The sequence below is a fragment of the Poecilia reticulata genome, chromosome 6 (genome assembly GCF_904066995.2).
Source record: "Poecilia reticulata chromosome 6, P_reticulata-male-v2, whole genome shotgun sequence".
Taxonomy (NCBI): Eukaryota; Metazoa; Chordata; class Actinopteri; order Cyprinodontiformes; family Poeciliidae; genus Poecilia; species Poecilia reticulata.
Window position 1 is genome coordinate 30,737,965 of NC_088835.1, and position 26,843 is coordinate 30,764,807.

General features: G+C 40.9%; 2 protein-coding genes across 4 annotated transcripts; one reads left to right on the top strand and one right to left on the bottom strand.

Annotated features, from left to right (window-relative positions):
- The first annotated feature begins 210 nt into the window (after positions 1-210).
- On the top strand, positions 211-13,931 carry ttc38 (tetratricopeptide repeat domain 38). 2 transcript variants are annotated; one of them, XM_008436529.3, is made up of 14 exons: positions 222-407; positions 656-733; positions 1,868-1,949; positions 2,717-2,888; positions 5,041-5,214; positions 6,438-6,513; positions 6,763-6,882; positions 6,998-7,057; positions 7,143-7,181; positions 9,363-9,444; positions 9,747-9,912; positions 11,037-11,196; positions 11,565-11,638; positions 13,554-13,931. In XM_008436529.3, exons 1-14 carry the CDS (start codon positions 273-275, stop codon positions 13,639-13,641), a joined length of 1,506 nt encoding a protein of 501 aa, XP_008434751.2. In that variant the 5' UTR covers positions 222-272; the 3' UTR covers positions 13,642-13,931. The 2 variants fall into 2 exon arrangements, with proteins under 2 accessions (XP_081464511.1, XP_008434751.2); XM_081608385.1 differs by lacking the exons at positions 11,565-11,638; positions 13,554-13,931 and adding an exon at positions 11,453-11,546 and having other exon boundaries at positions 211-407.
- tspan33b (tetraspanin 33b) lies at positions 13,835-26,778 on the bottom strand. 2 transcript variants are annotated; one of them, XM_081608388.1, is made up of 8 exons: positions 26,563-26,777; positions 21,947-22,004; positions 21,352-21,479; positions 21,119-21,193; positions 17,721-17,816; positions 17,346-17,474; positions 15,392-15,553; positions 13,835-14,099 (listed from the first exon to the last, which is right to left on the bottom strand). In XM_081608388.1, the coding sequence occupies exons 1-8, from the start codon at positions 26,656-26,658 to the stop codon at positions 14,031-14,033; spliced, it is 813 nt and encodes a 270-aa protein (XP_081464514.1). In that variant the 5' UTR covers positions 26,659-26,777; the 3' UTR covers positions 13,835-14,030. The 2 variants fall into 2 exon arrangements, with proteins under 2 accessions (XP_081464514.1, XP_081464515.1); XM_081608389.1 differs by lacking the exon at positions 17,721-17,816 and having other exon boundaries at positions 26,563-26,778.
- Positions 26,779-26,843: the final 65 nt, after the last annotated feature.

Genomic DNA, 26,843 nt, shown 5'->3' on the forward strand with positions numbered 1-26,843 from the left:
TCTACTGTCTGTAAGGGGAGGATTTTGTGTCTTAGCTGTTGACCTGAACAACAGAGATGCATGATGGGACAACTAGCTGTTGCTTAGTGGTTTAAAGCTCTTTACGGGTTTTTCTGACACTTGCTGTATTTATCTGCAGTGCATTAGACAGACAGACATCACACCCCGCCACTTTTCGTTATATTTTGTTTGTTTGTTGTTTTAGATTAACTTGTACATCATCAACTGTTACATTGGAGGCAGAAAGTCTCATGCTTTTATTGTGAAAGCGAATGAAGCGATATATGACTTCCGCTGAGGAATCCGTGAAGGAAACAACTGAGGAAGAGGAGGAGGAGGAGGAGGAGTTTTCTACAGCTGCAGACGGAACGTCAGAAATGATTGCGTCGAGTTTCAGGGACTGTCAGGTGAGCGTTTTTAACCACAGATGCAGTAATAATTTTTATTTTAGTTAAATTCATAGTTTTTTCGCTGTGAAGTGAAGTTGCACTCGCTAAAGTTAAAGAGAGACTTTAAACTTTCCTGCTGAGCTAATCAAAGTCAGCTTGGTCTGGAAAGTGAAGCAACAAAGTTTTCCATTTAAAATGAACTTTGGATATTTGTGCTGAGTAAATTTTCTGTTGGGAGATGTGCAGTTTTGTCATCTGCTCTGCAGGCGTGGAAAGATGAGGCTCTCCCGCTATCGACCAGCAGCAACGAGGCGTCCAAACTGTATGACGCCATTCTCACACAGGTAACCTCCCGAGCATCTGTTTACAAATAAACCCACACGTGACTATTTTATAAATTATGATTAATATGTGGTCCAAAACAGACTGCTGGAAAATTTACATTTGTTTCAATTAGTAATCACTGCAGATGTGTTTTCTACACGGGAACTTAATTATGAAGCCGTCTTGACTGTAGGAGGCGCTGTTTCTCCTCTACACCTGTGTTTTCACACATTTCACCACCACAAATGAAGACAAAAACGTAAATGAGGATAATTATGAAAATGAATTTGCACAGTTTGAATCAGAGCTGCAGAAAACATTGCATGTGTATCGTGACTGCAATATTGATATCAGGTGACTTTCTGAAGCGCCATATCATTTTTCATATGAATGTAATATTTAACCAGCTGGACAGAGTCTACAGGCCACAGATCTTCACAACAAACACAAAAGATATCACCTAACAGGTCAAAGGTCACGGAGTGAAGAAAGCATTTGCCATTATTATCACCATCAGAACTGTCCAGAAAAATGTTTTAATCACTCAAAATACCAATTTACACAATGACAGTAAAAGTAGAGTATGTATGGGAACCAACAAGCTGAAAATGTTTTCTGTTGACGTCTAAATATTTTTTTTAGCTTTTGTTGTGCTGAAATGATGAAGGTGAACACTGAACCTCCAACAAACTGCGTGTATTTTAATATGATATTTAATACTGATTAAAGCACCATCAATATTTATCCACATAGACCTTTACACAGCCACAATATTGGTGATCAATGTATTCAGCAAAATCAGTATATAAAAGAAAACATAAAAATCAGGTTTAAAAACTGAAACTAAATGGATACGGTCTGATTAGGTCATTTTTAGATGTTCAAATTCTGCCTGAATAAAAAAGGCTTGAGCTTTGTTTTAAAAAGTCGTCAAGTTGAGCTAAATATGAAGATCTAATGGAAACTGCTTGACATAATTTATGATCATAGTGTTTTGCGGAGGTTTATGGATTAACACCAAGTGTTTATTTCAGTCCTGCTCCATTTCTATTTGCATGTTGTTGCACACGTAAAAGATTATAATTTTCTTCCCCAAGCTGAGTGCATCTTTAAAAATGAGCCATGTGATGTTAAACCTGTTTCTGCTTGTCCAGTATGTGAAATGGAGGAATGATGAAACACTGGGAGGAATTGAAGGATGTATTTCTGCTATCCAGACAGCTGACCCCAACTTTGGTAAATAACTTCTTTATTCTTTACAAGTTACTAAAATATAAACCTCACTGGGAGTCGACCAAAGAATAAAATCCAAGCATCGGATTAAGTTTAATGCTAAGATTAATCATTGAAAGCTCCAGAGGTCATTAACAAGTGCATTTCTTGTGAGTTTTAGCAAAAATAGTTTTCAGGTTGAATTAAATAGTTTTATTGTTGTTCAGAAAGAAGAGAAGATGATTTCTTTGACATTAATAAATACTTGAAGTTATTGATGCTAAAGGTGGTTCTACTTGGTCTGCATTTAGCTTGTGTTGCTATGGAAACCTTCTTTAATTTTAAAATGCACAGAGGAGATGCAAAGCAACTGAGCTGCACCAGGCTGAAAATCAAATTTAGTTGAAGTGTTTATGGTTCCTGCTTTTATAACAGCATTTAGCAAAGTTATTGGCTGCATATTAAATATTAAAGCTCAGATCGCAGCACATGAAGCCGTGAGCTTCAGGTGACTGTAGTGTAGGATGTCTGGTGTTTTTGATTGACCAGTAGTTGTTGTTTTTTAACCTTTTCTGTATTTTTCATATCACTATTATCTGTTGTTTGCAGTCGGAGACGGAAATGAAACTTTAAAAAGTCTGTAGAACCCTTCTGGGTCCAAAACAACAGAACCTTAGAAGAGCGTGTGATTTCATGTGATTTCATGTGATTTTTCATGTTGACTCCTGCACCATGGGAAGGAAAAATAAATATTATTAATTAATATTATTATTAATTTATTGATGCCTCAGTTATGGGCCATGTGATCAGCACTGGGTTGGAGCTGATTGCCACGACAAGCAGCCCCCGGCTGGACGAGCGCCTGGCCAGCGCTGTGAGGCGAACGGTGGAGCTTGCCAGCAGCCAGGATATTTCTCCCCGGGAGAAGCTCCATGCCAAAGCTGTGGAGCTCTTCTCACGCGGGTAAGATCCAGAACCAGCTGCAGGCGGTCCGACCCAAAAAGGTTCGATCAGGGATGGGAGGGTGGTTGTTAAAGAGGTTTCGTTTGTGCAGCAACCAGCTGGATGTTTGAAAATGTCACATTTAGTCATTTTGAGAGCAATTAGATAAGGAAGATGTAGCTTCTAAAAAAATTGTAAAAACATTGGTGCCTTATTTATCAGTTTAATAAAATAAAACTTATTTACTCAAATTATATCATTTGTGCTTTTATTACCAAAGATGATCTGAAGAAATGCTGAAAGCAGTTTTACATTAATCATGAATTAGCTGTGATAAACATGTTTGAGCCGTTATTGTCGGCCATAAGGTGGCCATGACTCGTCATTTTAATATTTTTGTCCTACGATTCAGCGACAAGAAAACTGCAAAACATCCGAAACACTGAATGTCTGTAAATCTAGACTAAAACCCTCCTGTTTAGAGTTGCTTTTGATAAATGAAATATTAACATTCTGATGTGCAACGACGGCACTTGACCATATGTAATGTATGACTTTGTATTTTTGTGTTTTTATCATGTAAAGCGTCTTGAACTGCCTCGTTGCTGAAATGCTATAAAAATAAACTTGAAACAAAGCAGGTCAAAGTGCTTCACACCATAAACACATAACAGAGTAACTACTTATGAAATCAACAAACATTTTGTCAAATGCCATCATCCAAATCATCACATATATTAATCAATGTTTGGGTTATTAATAATCAAAGTCAACTTTAAACAGGTCGTTTTTTTAGCCCCAATTTAAAGGAACTTTGTTGTGTTTTATTGTAATTTCCCGAGAAGGTGAATTTTGGGCTTTTATCATCTATAAACCATAATCCTCAAGATTAACAAAATACCAAGAACTTAGTTTGCAAATCAGTAATTTTGTTTTTTTTAACTGCAAGATAATTATTACATTTGTCGTAACTCATATGATCAAAGTTTGTGCAAAGCGTCGCTGTGATGCTGTGGGCAGGAAGCATCTCCAGTAGCAGTCAGTCTGGCAACAAATCAGAGGACACCTCTGACTGAAGGTTGTTGCTGCGTGATAGCGTCATGACATGCTAACAGCTCAACTTCCAGGATGACGCCATGTTGGAAAGCACTGCTCATCCATCTCCTTTGCTTTTGCCACTCCTCTTTAAATCTGTTCATGGATGGAAGAGAAGATTGAATGCTCCGGCTCTTCCCTGTTGTAAAAACAATACTTTGTTGCCACGGTTACACATCATGACTGTGCAAGATAAAAAGTGAGAGCAAAAATCCTGCTGGCTGCAGAGCATCCAAACAAGAGTAGTAATTGTCTAATTGCTGTCATAACGTGTAGAAGTGAAAAAAGTGAACAGAAGTCTAGAAAACCAAACTCAGAGCTGCTCTAACAAGCTGCCACTAGAGCGGCGCTGTTCTGCAATCAATCAATCAATCAAAAATGCGAAGTATGTCACTGTTAAAACTTCAGTAAAGGTTTTATTTAGATGAGGAGGGAGTGTGCATGCTTAGGGTAATAATTACTTGCTGATTTTTTAAATTTTCTCTCCTTGAGTGTGAAATCCCCGTCTGAGCTCCTGTTGTTAGCCAGAGTATCCGCCATGTGGGCAGGATGGAGTCCCCGTTTCATGCTGGGGTTTATGAATAAAAGAAGAAAAGTCTGGACTGCAAACCAGGAACTGCTGGTTTATTTTTCATGTTCGCTGCTGAAATCTTGATGTTCTTTTGAAACGGGACTCTGTGCATCATTCTACCAGTCCATGTCACCGCTGAGGTCTGTTAAAGTCCCGTTCGATAAGACGTGGGTTCCATTGTGCCACAGGAAATGGGTCGCTTGTGAGCGGATTAGAAATAGTTTATCAGGAAATAGTTTTTATTCATGAAGCTGCTCTTTCTCTGTCTGCATGTGATTCAGTCATGCGCTCCAGATTAGCAGAACCCGACGCAGAATTCACGACAGTCACTCTACGACAGCTGGACGTTTATTATATCCTGTAACGTTAAACAGACATTTGGTTTCTTAACGTCGCCTCAGAGGATTCTCATTTCTCCCCAAAGCTCTGTGATCCTCCTGCTGTTCTCTGAACGTCTTCCACAACTTTTTGATTTCTCTCTAACAATGAGACGCGTTTCTCTTGTAGGAATTTCCCAAAAGCCTGTGAAGTGTGGGAGGAAATCCTGCTTGATCATCCCACTGACATGCTGGCTCTGAAGTTCGCCCACGACGCCTACTTCTACATGGGGGCCCAATCACAGATGAGGGACTCTGTGGCCAGGGTGCTGCCCCACTGGAAGCCTCACACGCCGCTGTCCAGGTACCCGGTCCAGCTTACCGGTTCTGTGGTGCTGGTTTACTGTGAAGCTGTTGTAACTGTGAGTTTAACCATAAATCAATCTAATAAACCATTTCCGGTTGAAGGTTTTGGGTCATTGTTGTTCTGGAAGATGCGATGATAACCTGTTTTCTGAAATGAGTCCATCAGATTCATATCTGAACAGAAAGAGGCCCACAGCATCACAGATGTTCCACTATGCTTAACAGAGATACATGTCTCCATATTTCACAGCAGGAGTGTTTGTTGCTGAAAAGCTCATAATTGCCAAATGAGTAGAATCTCCTGATTGGACCTCTGACTTTGGGCTCTATTGGCATATTGGGACTGTTGTAGATTTAAAAAAAAAATGATTGAGGAGTAAATTTCCACCAAAAATTTCTGTTATAAATATCAACACTTCTACCAGACTTGCAGTGGATGATACACGTCTGCTGATGAGCCAATAGTGGAGCTAAATGTTTATTTTGCTGACTTTAAAAGTGGACTTTACTTTCCTCAAATGTTTCCTGATAAATCCTGTAAAACTATTTTACTTTGCTGTTTTTTAAAGTTTGAGTTGAATAAAGTTCAACATCTGTGTTGAAGTTTATGTTCATGCTCTTATTTTGAAGGGGCTGAAGACTGTTTACAGCAGTTCTGCTTTGTCTCCCCACATTTCACTGACTTTATTTCAAACATACAGCAACAAAGTAAAATGGAGACGGAGGAGAACAAGATCTAAACATAAATACGATGTATAAAGGCGTGTTGGAAAATGTTAACTATAATAGAGCTTCAGGTTAGCACAGCTAGGCTAGTTAGCGGTGTCCACCACTGCTAACCTGAATAGTTTTCTCTTGTCTTCCCCATTTTGAAAGAGCCCAAGATAAATGAGCCCATGTATCATTTAAATCCCAGAAATGGAGGAAGTCAAAGATTTTCCCTACTTAGGAATTATAACGTGTGAAGAATTGCCCCAGAGATTTTGAAATTTTATATTTGTTTCTTAATGAGGGATTTTCAGTGTGAGATTTTCCCACTGTAATGAATTATGAATTTAATTGGAACACGTGTTTACCAGTGTGTGGGAAGGGAACGCTTTAAATAATGCAATGTGTCATTATAAGAGGCTTATTTGCTCTGAGTCAGATTGTGTTTTATGTCTGTTTTTCTGTTAAAAGTACATTGTTTCCAGTATTTTCTAAAAGTTTGTTTGCCTTCAGTTACCTGAAAGGACAATACTCCTTCGGCCTCCTGGAGACTCGTTTCTACGACCAGGCTTTGAAAGTGGCCATGGAGGTGAGCGTCTCTGCTGGTAATGGGTTTCTTTGTGCGTTTCTTTGTTGACAACACAGCAGCTGTGTGTCTGAGGTTATCTGCCTGGACTGATTGTGTCAGTCGGCCACCCTTCACTCTGAAAGCCTCATGCATTTAAAGCAGCTGTGACATGAGAGTCTCCACGAGAAAAGAGCTGAGACATTTCAAAATAAGTTATTTAAAGTGAGGACTGCAGTTATTTTTTGTGTGAATTGGTCTTTCTTGTTCCAGGGTCTCGCCTTGACCCCTGATGATGCTTGGGCCGTCCACTCTGTGGCCCACGTCTATGAGATGAAGGCAGAGGTGGACAAAGTCGTGAATTTCATGGATAGCAGAGAGAAAGACTGGCAGGTGGCGTTTTTTTTTTTTTTTTCATCACATCATATCTGGAACATTGTAGAAAATTCAGTTTAAGGTTTAAATATTTGGAAAATAAATATGAAAAAGCTGCCATTATTATTTCTAGGGGTCTGACATGCTGGCCAGTCACAACTATTGGCACTGGGCTTTATCCTTCATCGAGAGGGTGAGGACAATCATGGCTTTATTTAGATTTGATTATCTTTAGGTTCTAGTTTGTAGTGACATTTTTGTTGCTTCATCCTCTGCAGGGGGAATATGAAGCTGCTCTGCAGATCTACGACTCCCAGGTGGGTTTGAGTTGCCTGGTCCAGGTCCGAGTTGAAGGCTTAAAGGGGGCAGGCTATGAAAAATCAACTTTATGAGCTTTATATCATGATATGACATGATGTATCAGAAACATACCTGGATTGTGATGACATCTTGAAGGCGGAGTGGCATAAAGGGCAGGAGCTTCTTAAAGAGACAGAGACCAGTTCTAAGGCATCCAGTAGAAATTCAAGTTTCTTTCCAGTTATGTTTGATATAAACAGCATTTTCATAACTGAAGCTATCATAGTTAGCTCATTGTGCCTGGAAAATACATAACACTCATCAGTTAATATTAATTTGGAAATTTTCAGGATATTCTGGGATATTCCTGGTTGGTTTCGTGGCTCTGACCCACATTTTTACTATAACCAATATATGTTTTATTAAATTCGAAGATGAGGCTGTTTTCTCACATCATGGATGCTGTTATACTCCCGGTGTTAACATTCATTGATGCTGTTATCAGTAGCTGTAAAATATGAACCCAGTGTAATAAAATATCTCCTCTGAATGATTAGCTCAGCTACCTGCCTTTATAAGCTAATAAAAATGTAACCATGACCCACTTTGTGTAGCATCAAACCAACTGCACTTCATTAGTCACATTTTAGAAGCAACATTAAAGAAGGAAACTGAGTATTTTGTGGAGATCTATGTGGTCTTAACAAAAGCAAACTTCTCTTTAGAATTATATCTGTTCATTTTTATCTGCATTTAATTAGTTGTTTGGTCAAATCGGTTCAAACATGACATGGAGGCTTCAGGCATTTTGGTTATTAGCTTTTACTATGAACGTTATAATAAAGAAAATATGTAAGAAAAACCATTTCTGGCTTTGGGAGCCGTTATCAGCCCTCCTCTCCTCCATCGTGTCTCTGAACATCGTGTCCTTCTCAGGACTCCAGTTATGGAATATGACAGAAATAAAATATAACTGCTTTCTTTTTCAAAACACGCGTCTAGCAAGACTTCTGGCTATTTTTCCATTAAATCTATTGTTTTGGCCCATTTTGCCTGAAGAAAAGTAAATAGGACGAAGTTAGGCTTCAAACATCCAGTCAGAGCTACGGCAGGATGTTCTTGATGTCTGCACAAACGGGCTGGAGTCACGTCTGCAGCGTTGAGTCACACAGCATCAAAACACCAGGCATGCAGATTTAAAGAAAGGCGTGGTCCTCTTGTGAGTCGAGAGCTAATTGCAGATAAATGTTGAATCCAAATTTAAGATGTAAGAGCCAAAGAACCACCCCCACAAGGCGCCTCGGCGTCGGCTGCCAGGGCTGAGTTAGTCAGGATGAGACGGTGTGAGACGAACGTCGGTTATTTTCTGAATCCTGCAAAAAAAACATTTCATGAGGTCACTGGATTCTGCTCTGCTGCGTTACAAACTACGATTTATGCAGATGTGGAAAATAAAAAGAAAATATTTTTTATAATATATCTACATGTGACTTTCATGTTAACAGATAAAAGTTACATTGTATTTTTGTATAAAAAATGAGGATAAAATTATTTACTTCTTCCTAAAAGCCAAAAAATTCCACACAGGTGGAGAAAACCTTTGCTCTGTAATTAAAACATGAAGGTCAGACAGAGAGATCATAGAAAAAGACCAGAACTTCTGGAATAACAACGTCTGAACAGGCGAGTCTAAGCCTGAATATCTCAAACTCCAGAACGGAGGAAACTTTTGGCCTAAATAAATCACAGCATTCCAGGAAGTAAAGCTCATGGTAACCTTTAAGCATGGCGGTGGAAGTGTCATGCTTTGGGGATGTTTAGCTGCAGCAGGACCAGTGCAGCCCACCGTCACTGAATCCACCAGGATTCTACCATCTGAATAAAAATGAAAGATCTGCAACATGGCAAGAGGCGTCCTGGTCTAGTCAAAGCCCAGATCTGAATCTTATTAGGAGACTTGAAGCGTCTTAGTTATTTCAACTAAAAGGAAGGTAGGGTGTCCTGCCTTTCCTCAGATTAAAAACACATTTATATTTATATCCGTTTTCTTTTAGTTGAGATGAAACATTGATTTGGAAACATTTACTAATTAAAACTGAATATTTAATGTAGTTTCTGGAAGTAATTTTCCCCTTTGGCTGTAATATTTTCTGTCCTTCAGTGTTTTTACATAAATACTGATGATTTTTATTTTAAAGATATTCAAGCGTTGTAAAGCCGGGGCCGCCATGCTCGACATCGTAGACGCCTGTTCAATGCTCTACAGACTGGAGATGGAAGGTTGGTGTGACGTTATCTGAAGGCATCGCCAGAATATGGGAAATAATGATTATATTGTTGAACGGTTTCTAATTTAAATCCTCTTGCAGAAATAAATTGAGTTTTTTTTCTTAATATGTTGCTAATGACCAGCTGTCATGTCTAATTTAACACAATTAAGACTTTAGTCTGAAAGCAAGAAGACTTGATGAGGTGAAATGATCTCGGTTTATTTTTACTAGTAACGTCTGAAGAGCAGCAGCAGAGATGAGGATAATTATCCATGTTGGTTGGTTGGGGTCAGAAACGTCTTCCTGTTGCAGGTGTGTGTGTGAAGGAGCGCTGGCGGGAGCTGCTGCAGGTAACCCGGCCTCACACCGACGACCACGTCACGCTGTTCAACGACCTCCACTTCCTCATGGTGGCGCTGGGGGCCGACGAGGACGGGGCCGCTCGGCACCTCCTAGAGGGCCTCCAGGAACTGGCCAGGTTGGTTCCGTCCCAGTTCTCTTCACTGCACAGCTCCACGCTGTCGTGTTGCATTCGACTTTTATGTAACACAGAAACAAACGCGGCAGAGCGTGGGAGGTAAGACTGAGGAAGACTCTGAGCAGCTTCATCGGCTGGAGGAAGGGGCGGGGCTTCCCTCTGCAACAGATGCTGAACACCAACAGGATTTAGCTTAGTCATATAAAATGATTATTCTTTGTTCCCTAAAGTTGTCAGTTTTAATTTAGCAAACTGTGTTGAGCTGTAATCCAGTGAACTGAAGCTGGATTAAAATCTGCAGATTTACTGTTTGTTGTTTTTGTCCCATTTAATGTTTCAGGTTATCAAACAGTTTCTTGTTGCACTAAAAGTCTTTTACTGACGGGAATCAGAATGAAAATGAAGAGGAGAAAACAATTAAATTAATTGTCAGAATAAAATATTTCTAAAAAAGTGTTTTATTTTAATTATGCAGTAAAGGTCGACTGGCTGCATGGAGGACCAGTATATGTGATGACTCCAGTCTTGTTGTAGGAACATGACCTCTGACCCTGGCTGAGGCTGTTCCATGTTTCCTCACTGAGTGGATAATGGTTCTCAACGCGATGCTCTTTGTTCCTCATCTGTTGTTGAATAATTCAGATCTGGTTCAAATGTGCTGCTTTCAGATCTTTTGGCCTACTTCCTGCTGTCAGTCAGGTTTAAAATATTTCTTCATTTTTTTAGATATGAGTGATGAAGTCGACTGTAAAGAAACTGAACCAAAAACAGTTTTTTTCTCAGGTTATTTTTTTGTTTGGTATCAAAATTTATTTGATTCTTAACTTTTTAGTGAGACCAAAAACAGAACAAAGTCTTTACGGGGTGAATATCTTTTCACATCACTCTATTCAGTTCATCACTTTCCAGTTTTGCATCTCCCATCTCAAGCAGCGTTCATGATTACGGCTTTGTAGCTTCTGACGTATCGCACTGCTGTGGTGTGGAGTGCTGGGCCTTAGGTGACGTTAAACCTTCTCCTTTATAGATGGATAAAAATGCCTGAATATTCTTTAGAGTCTGCAAAAGCAAAACTTTTTTTCTTTTTCTACAGTTTCCTGTGTCTAAACTATTTCCCCTCACAGGGAACCGGGCGACAATCAGCAGCATCGGCTGGCGAAGAGCGTAGGCATCCCGATGTGTGAAGCTATGATGGAGTACAAGCAGGGCAACTTCAGCCAAGCTGTGGCGCTGTTGCATCCTTTACGTTACAGCATGGTGGACATCGGTGGCAGCGACGCTCAGGTGAGGAGAACAGACTGGATACGTTTTACAGAGAAGTCTAAAAACAAAGCAAACAGTTCAACGTCCAACTTCGAGTTTTTTTTCTCATTGATCATGTTGTTTTATTCAGGAAAAACCAGAAATCTGTTGTATAAATGTTTCCAGAAGTGAAGCCTGCTGTGCTGCATGTGGTGTGAGGATGCAGAGCACAGTGCACCATCGTATGAATAATAAATCTTTGTGATGGACGCTGATGCATTTTATCTTCCATGTTCAGACGAGTTCTCCGAGGTCCTGCAGTGAACAATGTATGCGGAGCAGAAGCTGCTGCTGCTGCAGTGGAGCCAGAGGTTTGCATCTCTAATGGCTTTTTCCACTGCTTCTTCCAGAGAGACCTGTTCAACCAGCTGCTTATTCATGCAGCCATGAAGTCTGACAACAAGCAGCATCACAAACTGGGAAGGTAATGTTCAACTCGCCTCTTATTACACGTTTCTCTTCTGTTTTTACTGGCTTGTTCACAATTCAAAAAAACTTCAGCTTACAGAGCATTGTAAATGTTTTCAGGAGTTTTCTTTACATTTTTCTGGCACTTTGTGTTTATCTGCTAAGTGGAAATAAATTCAAGCCCTTTTATAACTGATAGTATTAATCAGTTGTAAATTTTCTGTTTGGTGTCATCTGGGCATAAACTCCCAACAAAATACATTTGAGTTTATAGTATAAAATGTGGGAATGTTTAAAGGTTATGAACATCAGTGATGGATCCTTTAGCTCTGATTGGTGGTGGACACACTTCCACTGGTAGCAGAGCAAAGGTTTTGATTGGCATTTTTGCAAACTTTGGAAACAATTTGGCTGTTTTGTAAACTTTTTATTTGAATGAAGTTTGACAAGTAGCTTAGTACAGCTTTTAGCATTAGCTTCTGCTAAATACTGTAGCAATTTAGCAGAACTGGAGTTTGATTAGTGCTTTAGGGTTAGCACAGCTGTTAGCGGTGCGCTCCACTGTGTGTCATTCATTTAAAGGACTCAGTTCTTTGTTTCCTTATAAAACATAAACCACCTCCAGCTGTTCCTTCCTTCCTTCCTTCCGTCCTTCCTTCCTTCCTCCCTCCCTCCCTCCTGACTCATATTTTCAGTATCACTGTTGACACAGACTTTATATTAATGTTCATATTCACTGATCTGTCGGGTTTAATGCTTCATGTGCGTCTCGTCACACCAGGCTCCAAATATATATCCATACATTTAGCTGTAACCTTCTCTAAACTTTAATATGTGATGAAATTTGCAGCATGTATTGTTATATCACCGCAGTAGTTAATTCCTTAATGCAGCCAGGATGTAATTATATTCAGACGGTTAATGAATGTTGGTAATTCAAGGATAAGCTCTGAATGAGGCCTGAATGCACACCTGTAATTAGTGCGTCACCCAGGACAGATGTTGGCACCACATGTAAACCTAAAACTAACCTCCTGCAGTAATTAGTGCAACAAATCAGCCTGGAGGAAAATGTTCAGCTAATGGATCTTATATAGGAGGAGGAGTTGGTTGTTCATGATCTGCTTTCTCCAGAACTTTGCACAACGTTTCTATTACATTAGAAACGTTTCAACATTGTTTGTCTTCAGATTAATTTAAGTTTTAATCTATCAGACCTATTCTTGTAAGTCTCAACCAATGAACACCTGGTTCATTTAATGTCTGATAAACAAAATGAGGATAAAACCGTTCATGAATTATGGTTGATGTTTTATAGAATTAGCTTCTTTCATTTAAAGAGAGTAAAGTATCTCAGCCTAACTGACCATTTGGACTCTTCTGGACCCAGATCTGTTCTGTGGATCTTTGTTAGAACAGAACTGGACCAGAACTTTCAGGTTTTTTTCCAATTATCCTTTTGGCATATAATGTAATTTATACTGGTTCACTGTTACTGCAGGAAAATATAATCAATCCCTTCAGATTTGTTTTTGTGATCTTTTGAAATAAAAATTACAGACTTCATGATACCTTATAAATATTTGTTTTCATGAATAAACCTTTGTAATGAGGAAACGATATTCTTTCAAAACCTTAATTAGCTGATTAGCAGGTAGGAGTTGGTTTCATTTAAACTGAATGTTTTGACCATTTTGGATGCGTTTCCACGGTCAGCTGCTGTGGAAGGACCTTTCTGCTCTGACCTTAAGCTACTGAACATGATTGGTTCTGCTCTTCACTGTCCACCTCCCGTCGTCCCCCGTGTGCACAACACTAGCTATTTTTCTCCTTTCTATATCTGACACCATGTTGCACTTTAATTATTGATGGAGTTGTTCTCCCAGCTTGAAGTCTGGCTGAATCTGTTGGTCTCTGCTGTGTCTCCCCAGATGTCTGCTGGTGGAGCGTGACGCCGTGCGGCCCGACTCCCCTCTGACCCAGCGCCTGGTCCAGAAAGCTCTGGCTCTTCACGACTAGAGGGATTGCAGCGCGCGGGCGGGTCCCACGTGAAAACATCAAAGCGCCGCTCTAATCTGATTTTGTGTTGTTTGGGTTTAGGAGACATGAAACCCAGAGGAAGGATCTGCTCCCGTTAACCAGAACGTGCTTCATTCCTCATTGAATGTGAAATTATGAAGAAATTGTTTGAAAAATCCGTCATATTATACAGTTCAAAGTAATATTCACATTTATTTTCAAATGTATAACTTTTTCAATACACTTTTCTATTAGTAATGAGAACCAATAAATAAACACTTTGCACTATGCATGTGTGTCACAGTAAAGTGCATGAAAACAGTTTTGCCAAAGGATATGTAATCTAGATGTGTTGACTCTGATTGGACCAGAACTTCTTCCTTCTGCCCTCAAAACGGCGAAGCGATCTCATCTTGGATCTGAGAGATCAGGATCTGGGACAGCACGATGCCGGCAATCTAGAAAACATCAGAGCGCAGCGGTAATGAGCGTCTCAAGGTCCCGTTGGAACCGATGCTGCTGCTGCTCTCGGTTTGGCACAGTCAGGAAAATAAACTCATTTACATCTTAAACTTTTCACGTTAAAACCTTTTGCATTCAGCCTTTTATGCCTCAGAAGTTTGGAGAACAAGCAGCAGCAGAACACTAGAAAAATGTCGCATGACAAAGTTGAACTAATGCAAAGAAACTTATTACCTGAATAATTTTATTAGTCCAACATAAACAAAATCTATGCTGAGCGTCTTGTAATGTTATGCTCTAATATGTATTTTATAAACGTGACAAATCTTTTCACACATCAGTAATCAACTTTGATATGAATCACCAATGAGACGAGCTGATCACCTGAAGCTTTGCATCTTCTTGTAATTTTATGAGTTTCTTCTGTTTTCAAGTCTTTATTTTCATAACATGACTTCATTCTCATAATTTCAAAAAACAGTTTACCCTCAATACTTGCAAATATTAAAAACTGTTTTCCTTCTTAACAAATCAGTTTGTTAAAAATGTTGAGGTTTGAATACTTTTGGTATTTACATTAGTCGAGATGTTTCCAGCGCTGGGTGGAAACCTTGTTGTTCTTAAAGTGACCAATCGGTGTTCGTTCCCCAAACATCAAAGGAATTGCAGCTCTGATGTGATTGGTCCGACGGGATTTATGGGAAATGCAGTCAGATGCATGTGAGGCGCTCCTGCAGCGTGATGGTTTGATGTGTGTGTGCAGCTCCTGATAACAGCCGACACGTTAATCTGACTTCAGATATTAAGGGACTAATTGCTGTGGGAGTGAAGCTGCTGCGCAGCCGTTCTTCATGAGTGGGAGGGAGCCGTCAGCATTTTCCTTTTCAGACAAAGTTAGTTTTACTGCTTCACTTGGTGCTAATCCTCACCAAGTCACACAGTAGTTAATTTACAGTTATTTCTTGGTATAAACCTGGTTTAAATCATTCCTTTTCTTGGGTTTTTATTAAATTTGCTTATTTTTCCCTCATGGTGCAGAAATTTCACCCTAAATCAGAGTTTAGAAAATCCTCAGAAAGTAAAAGTCTGCTGCTGCTTCAGAACAGATTGATGAAGTGTTGCTGAAACTACTTGAACGCAGCATCCAGCCTGTCCGCTCAATAGGTTGATTACTGGCCGCTCCACCCAGCGAGCCTCCATTGACGTGTTCATTGACCCGTTGTGGCTCATTTAAAACCAAAGAGCTTCTTTTGTTTCTGGTTCTGAGGTGAATTAAGCTGGAGGTCACCTGAGGTAAGGCCAGGCCCAGGGTCAGCGCGCCCACCAGCAGCAGGTGAGACTCCATCCACAACACCGCTCTGTCTGCACAGCCCACAGAGTAGATGGACCCGTCTACTTCCTGGGACTGCTGCGTCTGAACGCCGAAGCCACACATGGTGTTGATCACCGACTGCAGAACAGAAAGAGAATATCAGCATCATGCATGATTAAACTCCACACTGGGCCGCTCTGACTGCGGCTGGAAAAACTAAAGATGATCATCGTTACACCTAATGAGTCGAAAACCATCATGAAGGGAGCAGGTGAGGCTGAAGCAGCGACTGGAAGCTGCTGCAGCAGCCTGAACATGCAGTCAGCCACCAGCAGGTCGCAGCACTGCATCGACTCTTCTGCCGTTTAATTAATTGATTTTTCAACCATGTTGGAGAAGGTTGCTGCGATCCGTTTTCTGTACAGCTTGATGTTTAATCAATACTGGCCTGATGGCTCAACATGAAGTCTTAAGTTTCCCTCAGTCGTACCTTCATGATGTGCCGCTGCGTCTGCATAATAATGACGATATTGAGCATTCATGCACAGAAGCAGGATCTATAAAGGCTGGCATGCACCATCCATACACACACCATGTGTAGACAGCTTGCTTTGATGCTCAGAACATGAAATCTCATTAGAACTCAGTGAAATCACAGCCAGCGCTGCTAAAAAGGCCTGTGATGTTTTCACTTCCTGCAGATCCGGTGAGCTATGAGCACATGATGCATGTGTCCATGTCAGGCCAACCAGCATCACTTTAACAGTTAAAGACAGTAATACACACAGTTTCTGATCCCATTGTTAACTGGACGGTTTTCCAAAGGAGCCACAGATCGGCTGAGCTGTCAGCCGACTCTGGGAAAACATGGAGTGTGTTCTTCAAAGACGAGCTGATGCAACTGGGGGGTAAACATGAGCCTGTCCCAAACCTCCTCAGCAAACGGAGCAGAACAAATAACTCATCTTTGTTTTTAGCAGCTGACATGTTGCCTTTGAGCAACTTGAGAAAAAAACCAAAAGCTTTTTTTCCAAGAGTCAGCGTCTCTTGAGGGGAATCTATAATTATTTACATTCTTTCAGCAGAACTTTAGAAAAAACCAGGGTTTACTGAAGAATAAGAGGAGCAGCAAAAGCAAAGGAGATGGATTAGCAGAGCAAGCCAACAACTGGGACACGTTATGGCCAGATATTCAGCTGTCATACAGCAGCAATGTCCTCAGTCAGAGGCCTCTTCAGATTTGTTGCAAGACTGACTGCTACAGGAGATTCTTCTGGCCCACAGCATCACCAGCTGCATCCATTCTTTGAATTTTTTTGGATGATCCGAGTTATGAAGACATTTCATTTCCCTTTGGGGTGAGGAAAGTTCCTCTGTCCTGGATGAAATCAGGTGATTCATCCTGAGGACGGCTGCTTCCGCCACATCGCTTCCATCTGATGTGAGGTTGCTGCCTTCAGGCAACAAGCAGTTGCTGTTTCGACAAACAAGTGGAAATATTTGGGGTCAATATGAATCAAATGCTGCTGTGACTGTTTTCCACTGACTGTACGGCATGTTGTACGGATAAAGTTTGATGCGTTTGAAAAGTTATCGGTTAATCTGCAGAAATCACCTGGAATAGACCTGAACTCTTCTAATCCAGCATGACTCTGAACTGTAAGCTGCACTTACAAACCCAGATAATCCTCTTTTAGCTACATGGAGGATAATATTAGCATATAGAGAAATATTTAAATGTTACATATGACTGAGCAGAGACCTGGATTAGAAAGGAAAACTGGCTTATTTTACACAGTCCTGTCCTCACCAGTTACAAAATAATGATCTATAGGTACATAAATATGCTGATATTTATGTGCGTAAAGCCAATATTCCACTCTGTTACAGTTTTGTAGTGAATTGTTTACGCTGCTGTGTGTGAACCCACCTCTCCAGGAACCGGAGTGCAGCAGGAGAACGGCACGGCGCAGCGCTCCGAGCTGGGGTTTTCCTGGGAGCAGTTGAAGTAGAGGTTCCAGGACCAGTCGGTGTAGTTGTTCCACCCACAGCACTTAAACTGAGCCAAGCACAGAGCAGAGGTGTATATTTAGAAACGGTCTGGTGTCGTGCTGGCCGTCTACGAGGGGAAAACCCTGGAGCCAGGATGTGCAGATGGAGCAGGAATATCTCCTGAGGAATCCCATGGAGCTGCAGGAAATGCATGTTTAGCTTCTCATGTGGAAAATCCTCACTGAAGCCAACATAAACACAAACAGAGCTGCTGTGTGGTGCAGTCAGGTGTGTCTGTGCCAAACCACAGCACCTCTTTCTGGATGTAATCCATCAGATTCTGCAGATCCAGGTCATCCCTGTAGTGAACGATCGCTTTCTTCACAAACTTCCCCAGAGCATCTCGGGTCTATGAGAGAGGAAAAAACGATTTAAAAAAGATAGCTTTGATATTATAATTCCCATCTTTTAAAAGAAATTAAGTCTTAAACTGTGAAGCGTCAGAAGACTCCAGCCTGCGTTAATTAGTGGAGGAGGTTTTAATGGCACACTGGGAAACGTCTTGCTGCAGATGCTGGGAGATCCCAGCAGAGCCGGTGATGGATAATAACTGGAATCATTTCAGACTCCGTCAGCGCTGCCACAAGTCAGCCAGGTACTCCTGAGTAATTCACCAGTTTCCATGACGATCTAGGGCTTTCATCAACAGTTTGGGTTATTTACATCTGCATAAAGGCAACAATGAAGCATAATAATCACACCTGAAGGGCCTCCTCAAAACATGAGCTGCAAATTTAAACCCAGAACAAAGACGACTGAAAACCTTTAAATTTTAGTGTTTCACTCAGATTTTTGTAATTATTTGCCTCTGAAGAAAAAAGAAACATGAACGTATCTTCTAGCCTTAATCTAAACCAGTAATTAACTGGAGAAAACATTCACTCCTGAACATTTCCTCCACAATCTCATAGTAAAAGGAGTTCAACACAAATGACCACAAATTTCAGATTTTTCTTCATAAAACAAAAGCTGAAAACAGCGTAGCATTTTGCTTCTTCACATTTACGTCCACTTTTTGTTGGTCAAACTTAATAAAGTACATTTATTGATGTAGCGTGATAAAATCTGGAAAAGGCCAGCGGGTGTGAATAACTGACATCATGCAGAACGAGGATGTTCATTCTAGATCTGATGCATCTGCAGAAACCAGCTGAATGTGAGTCAGGATAAAGATAACCGCTTAAACTTACACATTAGTTATTATAATGCAATTCTTATTATTTCATCAGAAAGTGAATAAGTGTCAAATAAATGATCTGATTCAACAATCTGTATTAATCTGAATGAAGTTGCTTCATGCTGTTTATGGCCGACTATTATACAGAATTGAGTATTTTCTTATTTTAACATGCTGATGACGTTACAGTTAGCATCACAGAACTCCTCAGATATAATAAAAGCTAACAGGGGCTCTGTATGCTAATAACCTGCTGAACCTTAAAGTTTCATTAAGCTGGAAATGAACCTCAGATCTGTTTGCTAACGGCGTCATAAACTGTTCAAATTACAAACTGTGTTGAAACAGTTTATGTTGATAAATACTATTATCCTCCAGTCGTTTTACTGAATCGTGGGAGGATTTTTAAAACCCCTCCTCAACTCTTCGCCTCCTTCTGCTCCTGTTTCCAGCTTGGCCCAGGGGCTTTGAAGCCCACCGTCGCACTGTGTCATTAGCGGGAAAGTCTCCTTTAAGGGATCTGCTGAAATGGAACATTTGGTTCCACTTTGAAGTGCCGAAGCATCTGAATCATTTAGCGAGGAAGGATGCTGGGAGGGTTGTTAAACTGCTCTGTTTAGCAGCAGGCAGTCCGAGCGCCGACAGCGGAGAGGCGCCATCAAACACCAGGAACATCACCACCGTGCGCTGATGTGCGGCAGCGGCGTCCCTGCTGGCTGTTGTACTTTTATTCCCAGTGGACCCTTAATGGAGAAGCTACTGAAGAGGATAAGTGAAGCGAGAGCCGCTATTAGGATGAAACACGGTTCCAGAATAAACCGGAGAGATGCATAAATCTGTAGCTTATGAGGCAAAAGTCAAGATGAGAAACAAATACCCAGAAACCGTTGGCACAGAACCTTCTACGTGTTTCTCCAGGAAGGAAATGCGCAGGAAAAGAGAAAGAACATGTTAAAAAATTAATTCCTGCAATAACCTGGTTCCTCAAAAGCTAAAATCAGGGACACTCCTAAGATATCCATTAATCATGAATGATGCGTCTGTTAAAACTGCAGTATCAAACTTCCATAAAAATATATTTTTTGATTTGTTGAAACAGTCGCCAATCATTGAAAAAAAAAAAAAATCAAGCTCCTCTGCTAACTACAACCAGCCAATCAGAGCGAGGACGGGCGGGTCTTAGGCTACAATCCTCCTGCTGCCTGAAGTGACCCTAATCTGATTTTTTGTGAAATCTGATTTTTTTTTTTTTTTTTTTTTTTGGTGTTGTCGTTCACACCAAATAAATCCAAGCTTTATGTGATCTCCAATATGAACAGCAAACCACCTGAAGGTGCCACACATGCATGATGGAGGGAGCAATAAGGTTAGAGAGCATGATCAGCGGTTTGCCAACCACCATCAAGAAGAAGAAGAAGAAGAAGAAGAAGAAGAAGAAGAAGAAGAAGAAGAAGAAGAGTTCAGAATTTTTCCTTATGCTGGGAAAATGTTTTGTTTCTATAGATTCCGTAGAAAGGATGCTAAACATTTCTTTATAATAAACCTGCTAATACTCTTTGTTAAATTTTACATTCATAAATGCAAATTTGCTAATAAAACACTTTGTTTCTCTCTTTTCATTAAAGATATGGAACTATATATCAAATCAATAGCAGAATCTACAAATGAAAAGGCTTTAAGGACAATTTCAATTTGTACGTCTTTGCATGTTCTTATCTAATCACCCCTGGCTGTTCTGTTTACTGTTGTATTGTGTTGTATACTTCACTATGTTAATTTGATGTATACTAATTTAATTTAAATAAAGTTCATTGAAAAAAAAAAAGAAGAGTTCATTGTTGGCAGAAGTAAACATGGCTGCTAATGGCGGAGAATATCTTATGATTTTGAAGTTGTTGTCCATTCAGAGCCAGAACATTAACCACTTAATCCTCCTTATGGTTCACCATGGCTGGTTTTCTTCCTGACTGGGGAATCAGGACACAGAATATTGACGTTGGTCGAGTATTAATGACCTTCAGACTCGGGTCACATTTAAAAAGATCAGATATCGGATGTAGGATCACATATTTGAGTGGCCTGACTCACATTGGGAAAAAATCGATTCTGTCTTGATCAGACTGTCTGAAAAGATCAGATACAGGCTGCATTAAGGCAAAAAATAAATACAATAAAATAAAATATATATATGATAGTGCTGTCAATCATGCTGCCCCCCTCCAGCTCTCAGGCAGAAATGCTAAAGCTAGTTAGCATGACCACTGATGACAGTGGATGAAACAGTTTTCCTGGAACAGTAAGTCGTTTCTCATGTTTAGCAGAAAGTACACAAAGTTGTCTCATATTATTCTGTAACATGGCAACCCTCTTAACAAATATATATATAAAAAAAACAATATATATTTTAATAAAAGTTACATACAGCAGCTTTAAGGCCCTGAAAGTGGAGAAAGTGTCTCCAGAACGGTTTGTACCTGATCAGAGTGGAAAAAGCCCAGAACTGCTATAACCAGCTGGATGAGGAAGACCAGCGTCAGCGTGAAGGAAAACTGGAGGACAAATTAAAAAGACCAAAACATTTCATCTCAAGTGACACATTTCCTGTCAGGCGTTTGATGTGAAACATGATTCCAGGTTTAGAGACATTTCAGCTACTGGAAGGAAAACATGCCGCCAATATTAGTGATGCGTCTTTTTGGAGAATTACCGTCTTGAGGAGGCGAATGTTCTCTCTGAGGGCGCCGATGCAGCCGCAGAAAGTGATGAAGAACATCACCACCCCCACCACAATTAGGATGACAGCTGGGTCGATGAGGAACGTGTCCCGCACCGTGTCTGGCAGAGACGGGAACACAGCCTGCCTTTAAAACGCTGCCATCCTCTAGACTTCCTGTTTCTAATCTCTTGTCAACTTCATTGTTTGCAGAAAGCAGTTTCCCGTTTTTGCTGCGGCCCTTCCTGTACCGACTGTCCTGACGCTCTGAAACCATCAATGATGATTTGAAACTGAAGGATTAAGCAGATGCAGAGGTTTGATCGCAGGGATTAGCCTCAGGTTAATCCTTTTCTGTTGTCCATGAACTATATACATCCTAAATTAAATGTGAGAATTGGGAGGAGGGAGGATGAAGCTAAAAGCTAACCCCCCGTGTTTCACACCAGGCTGCAAACAAGATCTCTGTTCTATTTTTACTGGGATGCAAACATAATCCAAACAGGCCTTTCAGCATGATTACATATCTAATGGATTCTACTTTCAATGCCGTTTTATACTTTTTAATCTGTGATTTTGTTTAACGTACCTGTAGCTTTCTGGACTTTGGCATAAACCCCGATTCCAACAATCAGCAACGAGAAAACCTGCAAAATCACAAGATAACCAGATTGAGTCGAACGCTGAGAACATGAAGGTTTGGTCAAATACCCCAAACTCTACACCCACAAACAAACACGTTTCATCCACATTTTAGTGATAAACCAACAGTAAGTAGGACTAGACAGCTTAAAAATAAAATCTGATTTTTTTCACAACAAATACAATTTATAAAAGTAACTTATTTCAATCATCCCTTCTGTGAGTTGTACGTCTAAGTTTTAGGGCCAGACTAAGAGTTTATGTTTAATTCCAAAAATATAGTCATAATGTTACTGAACAAGTCATTTTAACTTCCCATCCATCCATTTTCTTTACACCCTTGTCCCTCAGTGGGGTCAGGAGGTGCTGGTGTCTCCCCAGCTAATGTTCCCTGGACAGGTCGCCTGGATAGGTCAACTGGACAGGTCGCCTGGATAGGTCGCCTGGACAGGTCGCCAGTCTGTCGCAGGGCAACACAGAGACACACAGGACAAACCACCATGCACACACACACTCACACCTAGGGACAACTTGGAGAGGCCAATTAACCTGACAGTCATGTTTTTGGACTGTGGGAGGAAACCGGAGTACCTGGAGAAAACCCACCATGCACAGGGAGAACATGGAGACTCCATGCAGAAAGACCGGGGCCGGGAATCAAACCCAGAACCTTCTTGCTGCAAGGCAACAGCTCTACCAACTGCGCCACTGTGCAGCCCTCATTTTAACTTATAAAATATAAATATGAAATATATTGTTGCACTGGCAGAGTATTTCATTTAGAGTTAGTACTCCTTCATCAATATTTAGCCCAGTGATTGATGATGATGGTCCCTCCAGAACCTTCGCTCTGTTCCGTCGTAGCCAATCACAACTCGGCGCGTTGGGTCACCGTCATGTCAGAACGTCCAGCTTCAGGCTGATGAGTGAACATTTTCCTCCAGTATTTTCTGATATGCTGCATTCGTCCTGCCATCAATTTTGACCCAGTTTCCTGTGGCTCACACATCCCCAAACACCACGAGTCCACCGCCGTGCTGCACAGCAGGAATGCTCTACCTTCCACCATAAGCCTTGTTGATCTCCTGTTTGTGGCCAAAAAGTTACATTTTGGTCTCATTTCTCCAAATGACTTTGATCCAGAGATGTTGAGCTCCTCTCCTTGGAACCGGGACACTCTGAGGGATTTGCATGGAAATGACTTTCATGCAGCTCGTCTTCCTTGAAACTGACAAACTGCCACTCCACCTTTTTTTTTTTTCCTCCTTTATTCCAGCTGAAGTTATTTGTGGATTTTTCCACGCTGGCAGTTGTTGCTGAGGTTTTTGTTGGTCTACCTGACTGTGGTTTGGTTTCAACAGATTCCCTCATTTTCCACTTCCTAAAGTTTGAAAGCTGCTTTTAACAATTCTTTGCTTTCCCCATGACTCAGAAACCAGAAATGTTGATTCAGAACATTTCTGAAATGCTACGATTCCAAAAATCATCACAGTATGTACATTTTTGATCGCTGTCATTTTAGTAGTTTCTTTAAATTTGATTTAAAAACAGTAAACAGCTGTTGTACTGGAAGTAGCTTCACTCACCCACGAACCATGAGTGAAAGAGTTTTTGTGTTCTCATAATGGCTGGGAAAAAATGTCTGACTTTTATTTTTTTGCTGAAATAATTTATAGATTTATGGCAAATTGCATAAATATGAAGAATAAAGTTTCTCAGAAAATGACAGAATAACTGGACTGAATAAATTCTCAAACGGGTCAACAGGTTGTAAAAAACACCTGAAGATAAGAAAATCTTTCATTTGAAGCAGAATATTAATAAAACAGCTCAAAGCGTTTATGCAGCCAAAGGATGCATGTACGTATGAACGTTTTGCAGCCATGGCAACCACACCTTCTTGTTTTCATTGTTATAGATGAACAGATGGAAGGCTGGAAATGGTGACCCTCAGTTTTAATGGCCCGAATCTGAAACATGTCGAAGATAAGCTTTGTTTTAATATTGCAGCTTTTTCCTAGGGAACTTTAAACACATTTTCCAAACAAACTGGTGTTTTTTTAGGGGATTTTATCTGAAAGTCACAGAGTTGAAATGTGAAATATACAAAAAAATCTTCTTGACTAAAAGGATTATTTTTTCCGAGGTCAGTCCTGGTTACAGGAAGCTTTACTTTGTTTCTTCTGTGTGCACCAGAGTTGCTCCAGGAAATGTTGGAAAGCTGCTGAAGATGGAAGCTCACTTTAAATAATCGTCCTGATAAAACGGCTGCAGGAGGAAAACAGGTGCTGCTTCTGGCTGCCGGCTCTAATTCTCCCGTTCGCTTTGATTCCTGGTCTTACGTTTAACAACAACCTGCTTAGCTTGGTTGTTATTTCCAGCCTGCAGACCCACAGCCTGACTGATGATTAGGAGGTGTGTGTCTGTTTGAGAACAATGATTCTGCTTCATCTTTAATAAACTTGTATTATGTTTGAAAAGCACATTTTGGATTTCTGCAGGTCTGAAGATTCGGTTTGGGGTTTAATTAGAAGCCTGCATGTCTCTTTAAAACTTCAGAAGGAGGAAATCGTTGCTTTTAAACAGTTTCTTTACAAATCTAGAATCAATAAAAGCACCTTGACAAAACAATAGGTGTAGAAACATGGAGAAGATGTGTTTTCTGCTTCCAAAGCTTTTGAAAAGGGACGATTTTTCTAAAGAGGCTCCATCGGTTGTGCAGGAGAACCAACCCTCACCTCCACTTCATTTTTAGCTGTCTTGTTTTCCACCGCCCATGTGTGTGTGTATGTGTGTGTGTGTGTGTGTGTGTGTGTGTGTGCGCGTGTGTAGGTGTGCGTGTGTGTGTGAACACGCGTGGTGGTGAGGCATGCTTACGTACGCAGTGATTGTATTCCAGCTCTGTTTTTCAGCCTTTTCAAAGGGATGATTCAGTTTCTCCCAGAGGATTTTGCTGCAGAGGTGAGCTGAGCCACGGGACGCGGGACAAAGGCCTGATGGATTAGGGCTGCGGCGCTCACTCCGGTGCCTCGTGTCTGATAAACAAAGTGAACACGGCCCGGCTGTGCGGCGCTTACTGCTGATTGGCTGTGATGGCAGTGAGGGCGCGCTGCAGTGTTTTTGTGTTGCGTTGGATGAGCCGCGGTGTGATGATGGAGCTGAGGGGGGGACAGGTGTGGTCTGTGTGTAAAGCAGGAGAGCGGAGGAAATGAAGGCAGGTAGAGTTTTAATGTGTGTGTGTGTAGGTGTGTGTTGGAGGTCTGACACACAGGTCATCACAGCTCCTCGGTGCCTATATCTACTTATGTAAATGGCTCGAATAACCAGGAATCTATTGCAGAGTTTATTATGCTGAAGACTTCCCACTCCCTGAGAAACAAATATGCATAATTATGTGCATTTTAAGATCCTGAATATATATGAAAATAGATTCCAGTAGTGAGCAGAATGAAGGCGAACATAATCCATCTATTTTCCATATAAACGTAACCCTGACAGTCCCAGGCGGGCTGGGTTCATATCCGCCACAGACACAGCAGGTTCAGCCATGTCTGGTTCTGGACAGTAACAGGAAGCTGGAGTACCCAGAAAAACATCCACTCTGAGAGACTGGTGCATCCTAAAGCTCCGGTCAGGATTCAGGCAGCGATGGTAGCAGCAGTTCATCTGCAGTAAAGTTATGCTTACAGACCAGAGACGGGGCTTTAATGTGTTCATTTTGATTAGTTAATGACAGATTTTAACATGATTACTTTTTTTTTTCTTCTTACATACTAATGTTCTGAGTGGAGCCATTTACGCTCAGAATGAGGAACTGATGAATGTCACTGCTGGGTTTCCTTATGGAAACTTTTAAAATTCATTTCAATAATAAATTAAACTTAATGCACTGACTGACATTAGAATCAGCTGGAATATGTGTGATAGAATCAACTTGTTTTACTTTCTTGTTAAAGTATCTGTAGACATCTGTTGTGAATTGGTGCAATGGAAATAAACTGAACTGATATCTCACTCACTTTACTTGAATATTCATCTTTTATGAAACATAACTGCATTTCATCCTGAAACATGAAAAGCCGTCCTGACCACAGGCCGTCAGAATGAGCTCAGTTCTCACAGCGTTTCGTTTGTGGCAGTAATCCCTGTTTGTGCTGCGTAGCCACAAATATGAGTCACCTGTCTGTAGAATGCAGCTTTAAGATCCATGCAAATGTTCAGCGAAGGGTCGCGGCACATTTAACGGTTGCTTTCATTCGACTAGCAGCAGGCATGAACAGCTGCCAGGTGTTTCTGCGTCAGCGGGACTCAACGCCGCTCCAGAGGCTTCGGTAACCCCAGTGCCCATTTCCAACTGTAGTAAAGCTAAAACAAGTCGTAATGGAGAAGCTGGGCTCCTGCAACCGACCGCTATGGCTGCAGTACGTTTCCTCACTCATTATTTATAAGGTTTTTCTTCCTAGAAGTCATCTGTTCTTTAAAAGGTACAACTCTAATAGCTTGTGATTTGTACGTTTAAAAATAGTCTCAAACGTCCCGGGACGGCAGCTCGACTCTACTCACCCAAAACAAGAAGCTGAAGAAGAAGAGAAAATATCTGATCCAGGGGTTGACGAAGGAGAACGTCTCAGCTCGGTTCAGATTCGATTCTCTGTCCATTTTGGATTTTTTCTCTCTGATCTGACATTTAACTGAATCAGCCCCTCGCTGTGCATACCAGCCACCGTGTCAATGTGTGTTATGTTGGGCTGTTTTCAGGCTGCAGTGGCGCGGGGTGCAGTGGGGGGGCTGACAGGTCAGATTCCACTAAAAGTGTGTGTGTGTGTGTGTGTGTGTGTGACTCC

What these genes read in the sequence shown, in the direction of transcription:
- tspan33b (XM_081608388.1), bottom strand. Translation starts at nt 26,658, where the DNA reads ATGGACAGAGAATCGAATCTGAACCGAGCTGAGACGTTCTCCTTCGTC. An exon ending in TCTTCAGCTTCTTGTTTTGG is followed by an intron (nt 22,005 to 26,562) that starts GTGAGTAGAGTC and finishes GTGATTTTGCAG; the next exon opens with GTTTTCTCGTTGCTGATTGT. An exon ending in TGGGCCTGGCCTTACCTCAG is followed by an intron (nt 14,100 to 15,391) that starts GTGACCTCCAGC and finishes GATGTTTTCTAG; the next exon opens with ATTGCCGGCATCGTGCTGTC.
- ttc38 (XM_008436529.3), top strand. Translation starts at nt 273, where the DNA reads ATGAAGCGATATATGACTTCCGCTGAGGAATCCGTGAAGGAAACAACT. An exon ending in CTTTGAAAGTGGCCATGGAG is followed by an intron (nt 6,514 to 6,762) that starts GTGAGCGTCTCT and finishes TTCTTGTTCCAG; the next exon opens with GGTCTCGCCTTGACCCCTGA. An exon ending in GCAGAGAGAAAGACTGGCAG is followed by an intron (nt 6,883 to 6,997) that starts GTGGCGTTTTTT and finishes TATTATTTCTAG; the next exon opens with GGGTCTGACATGCTGGCCAG.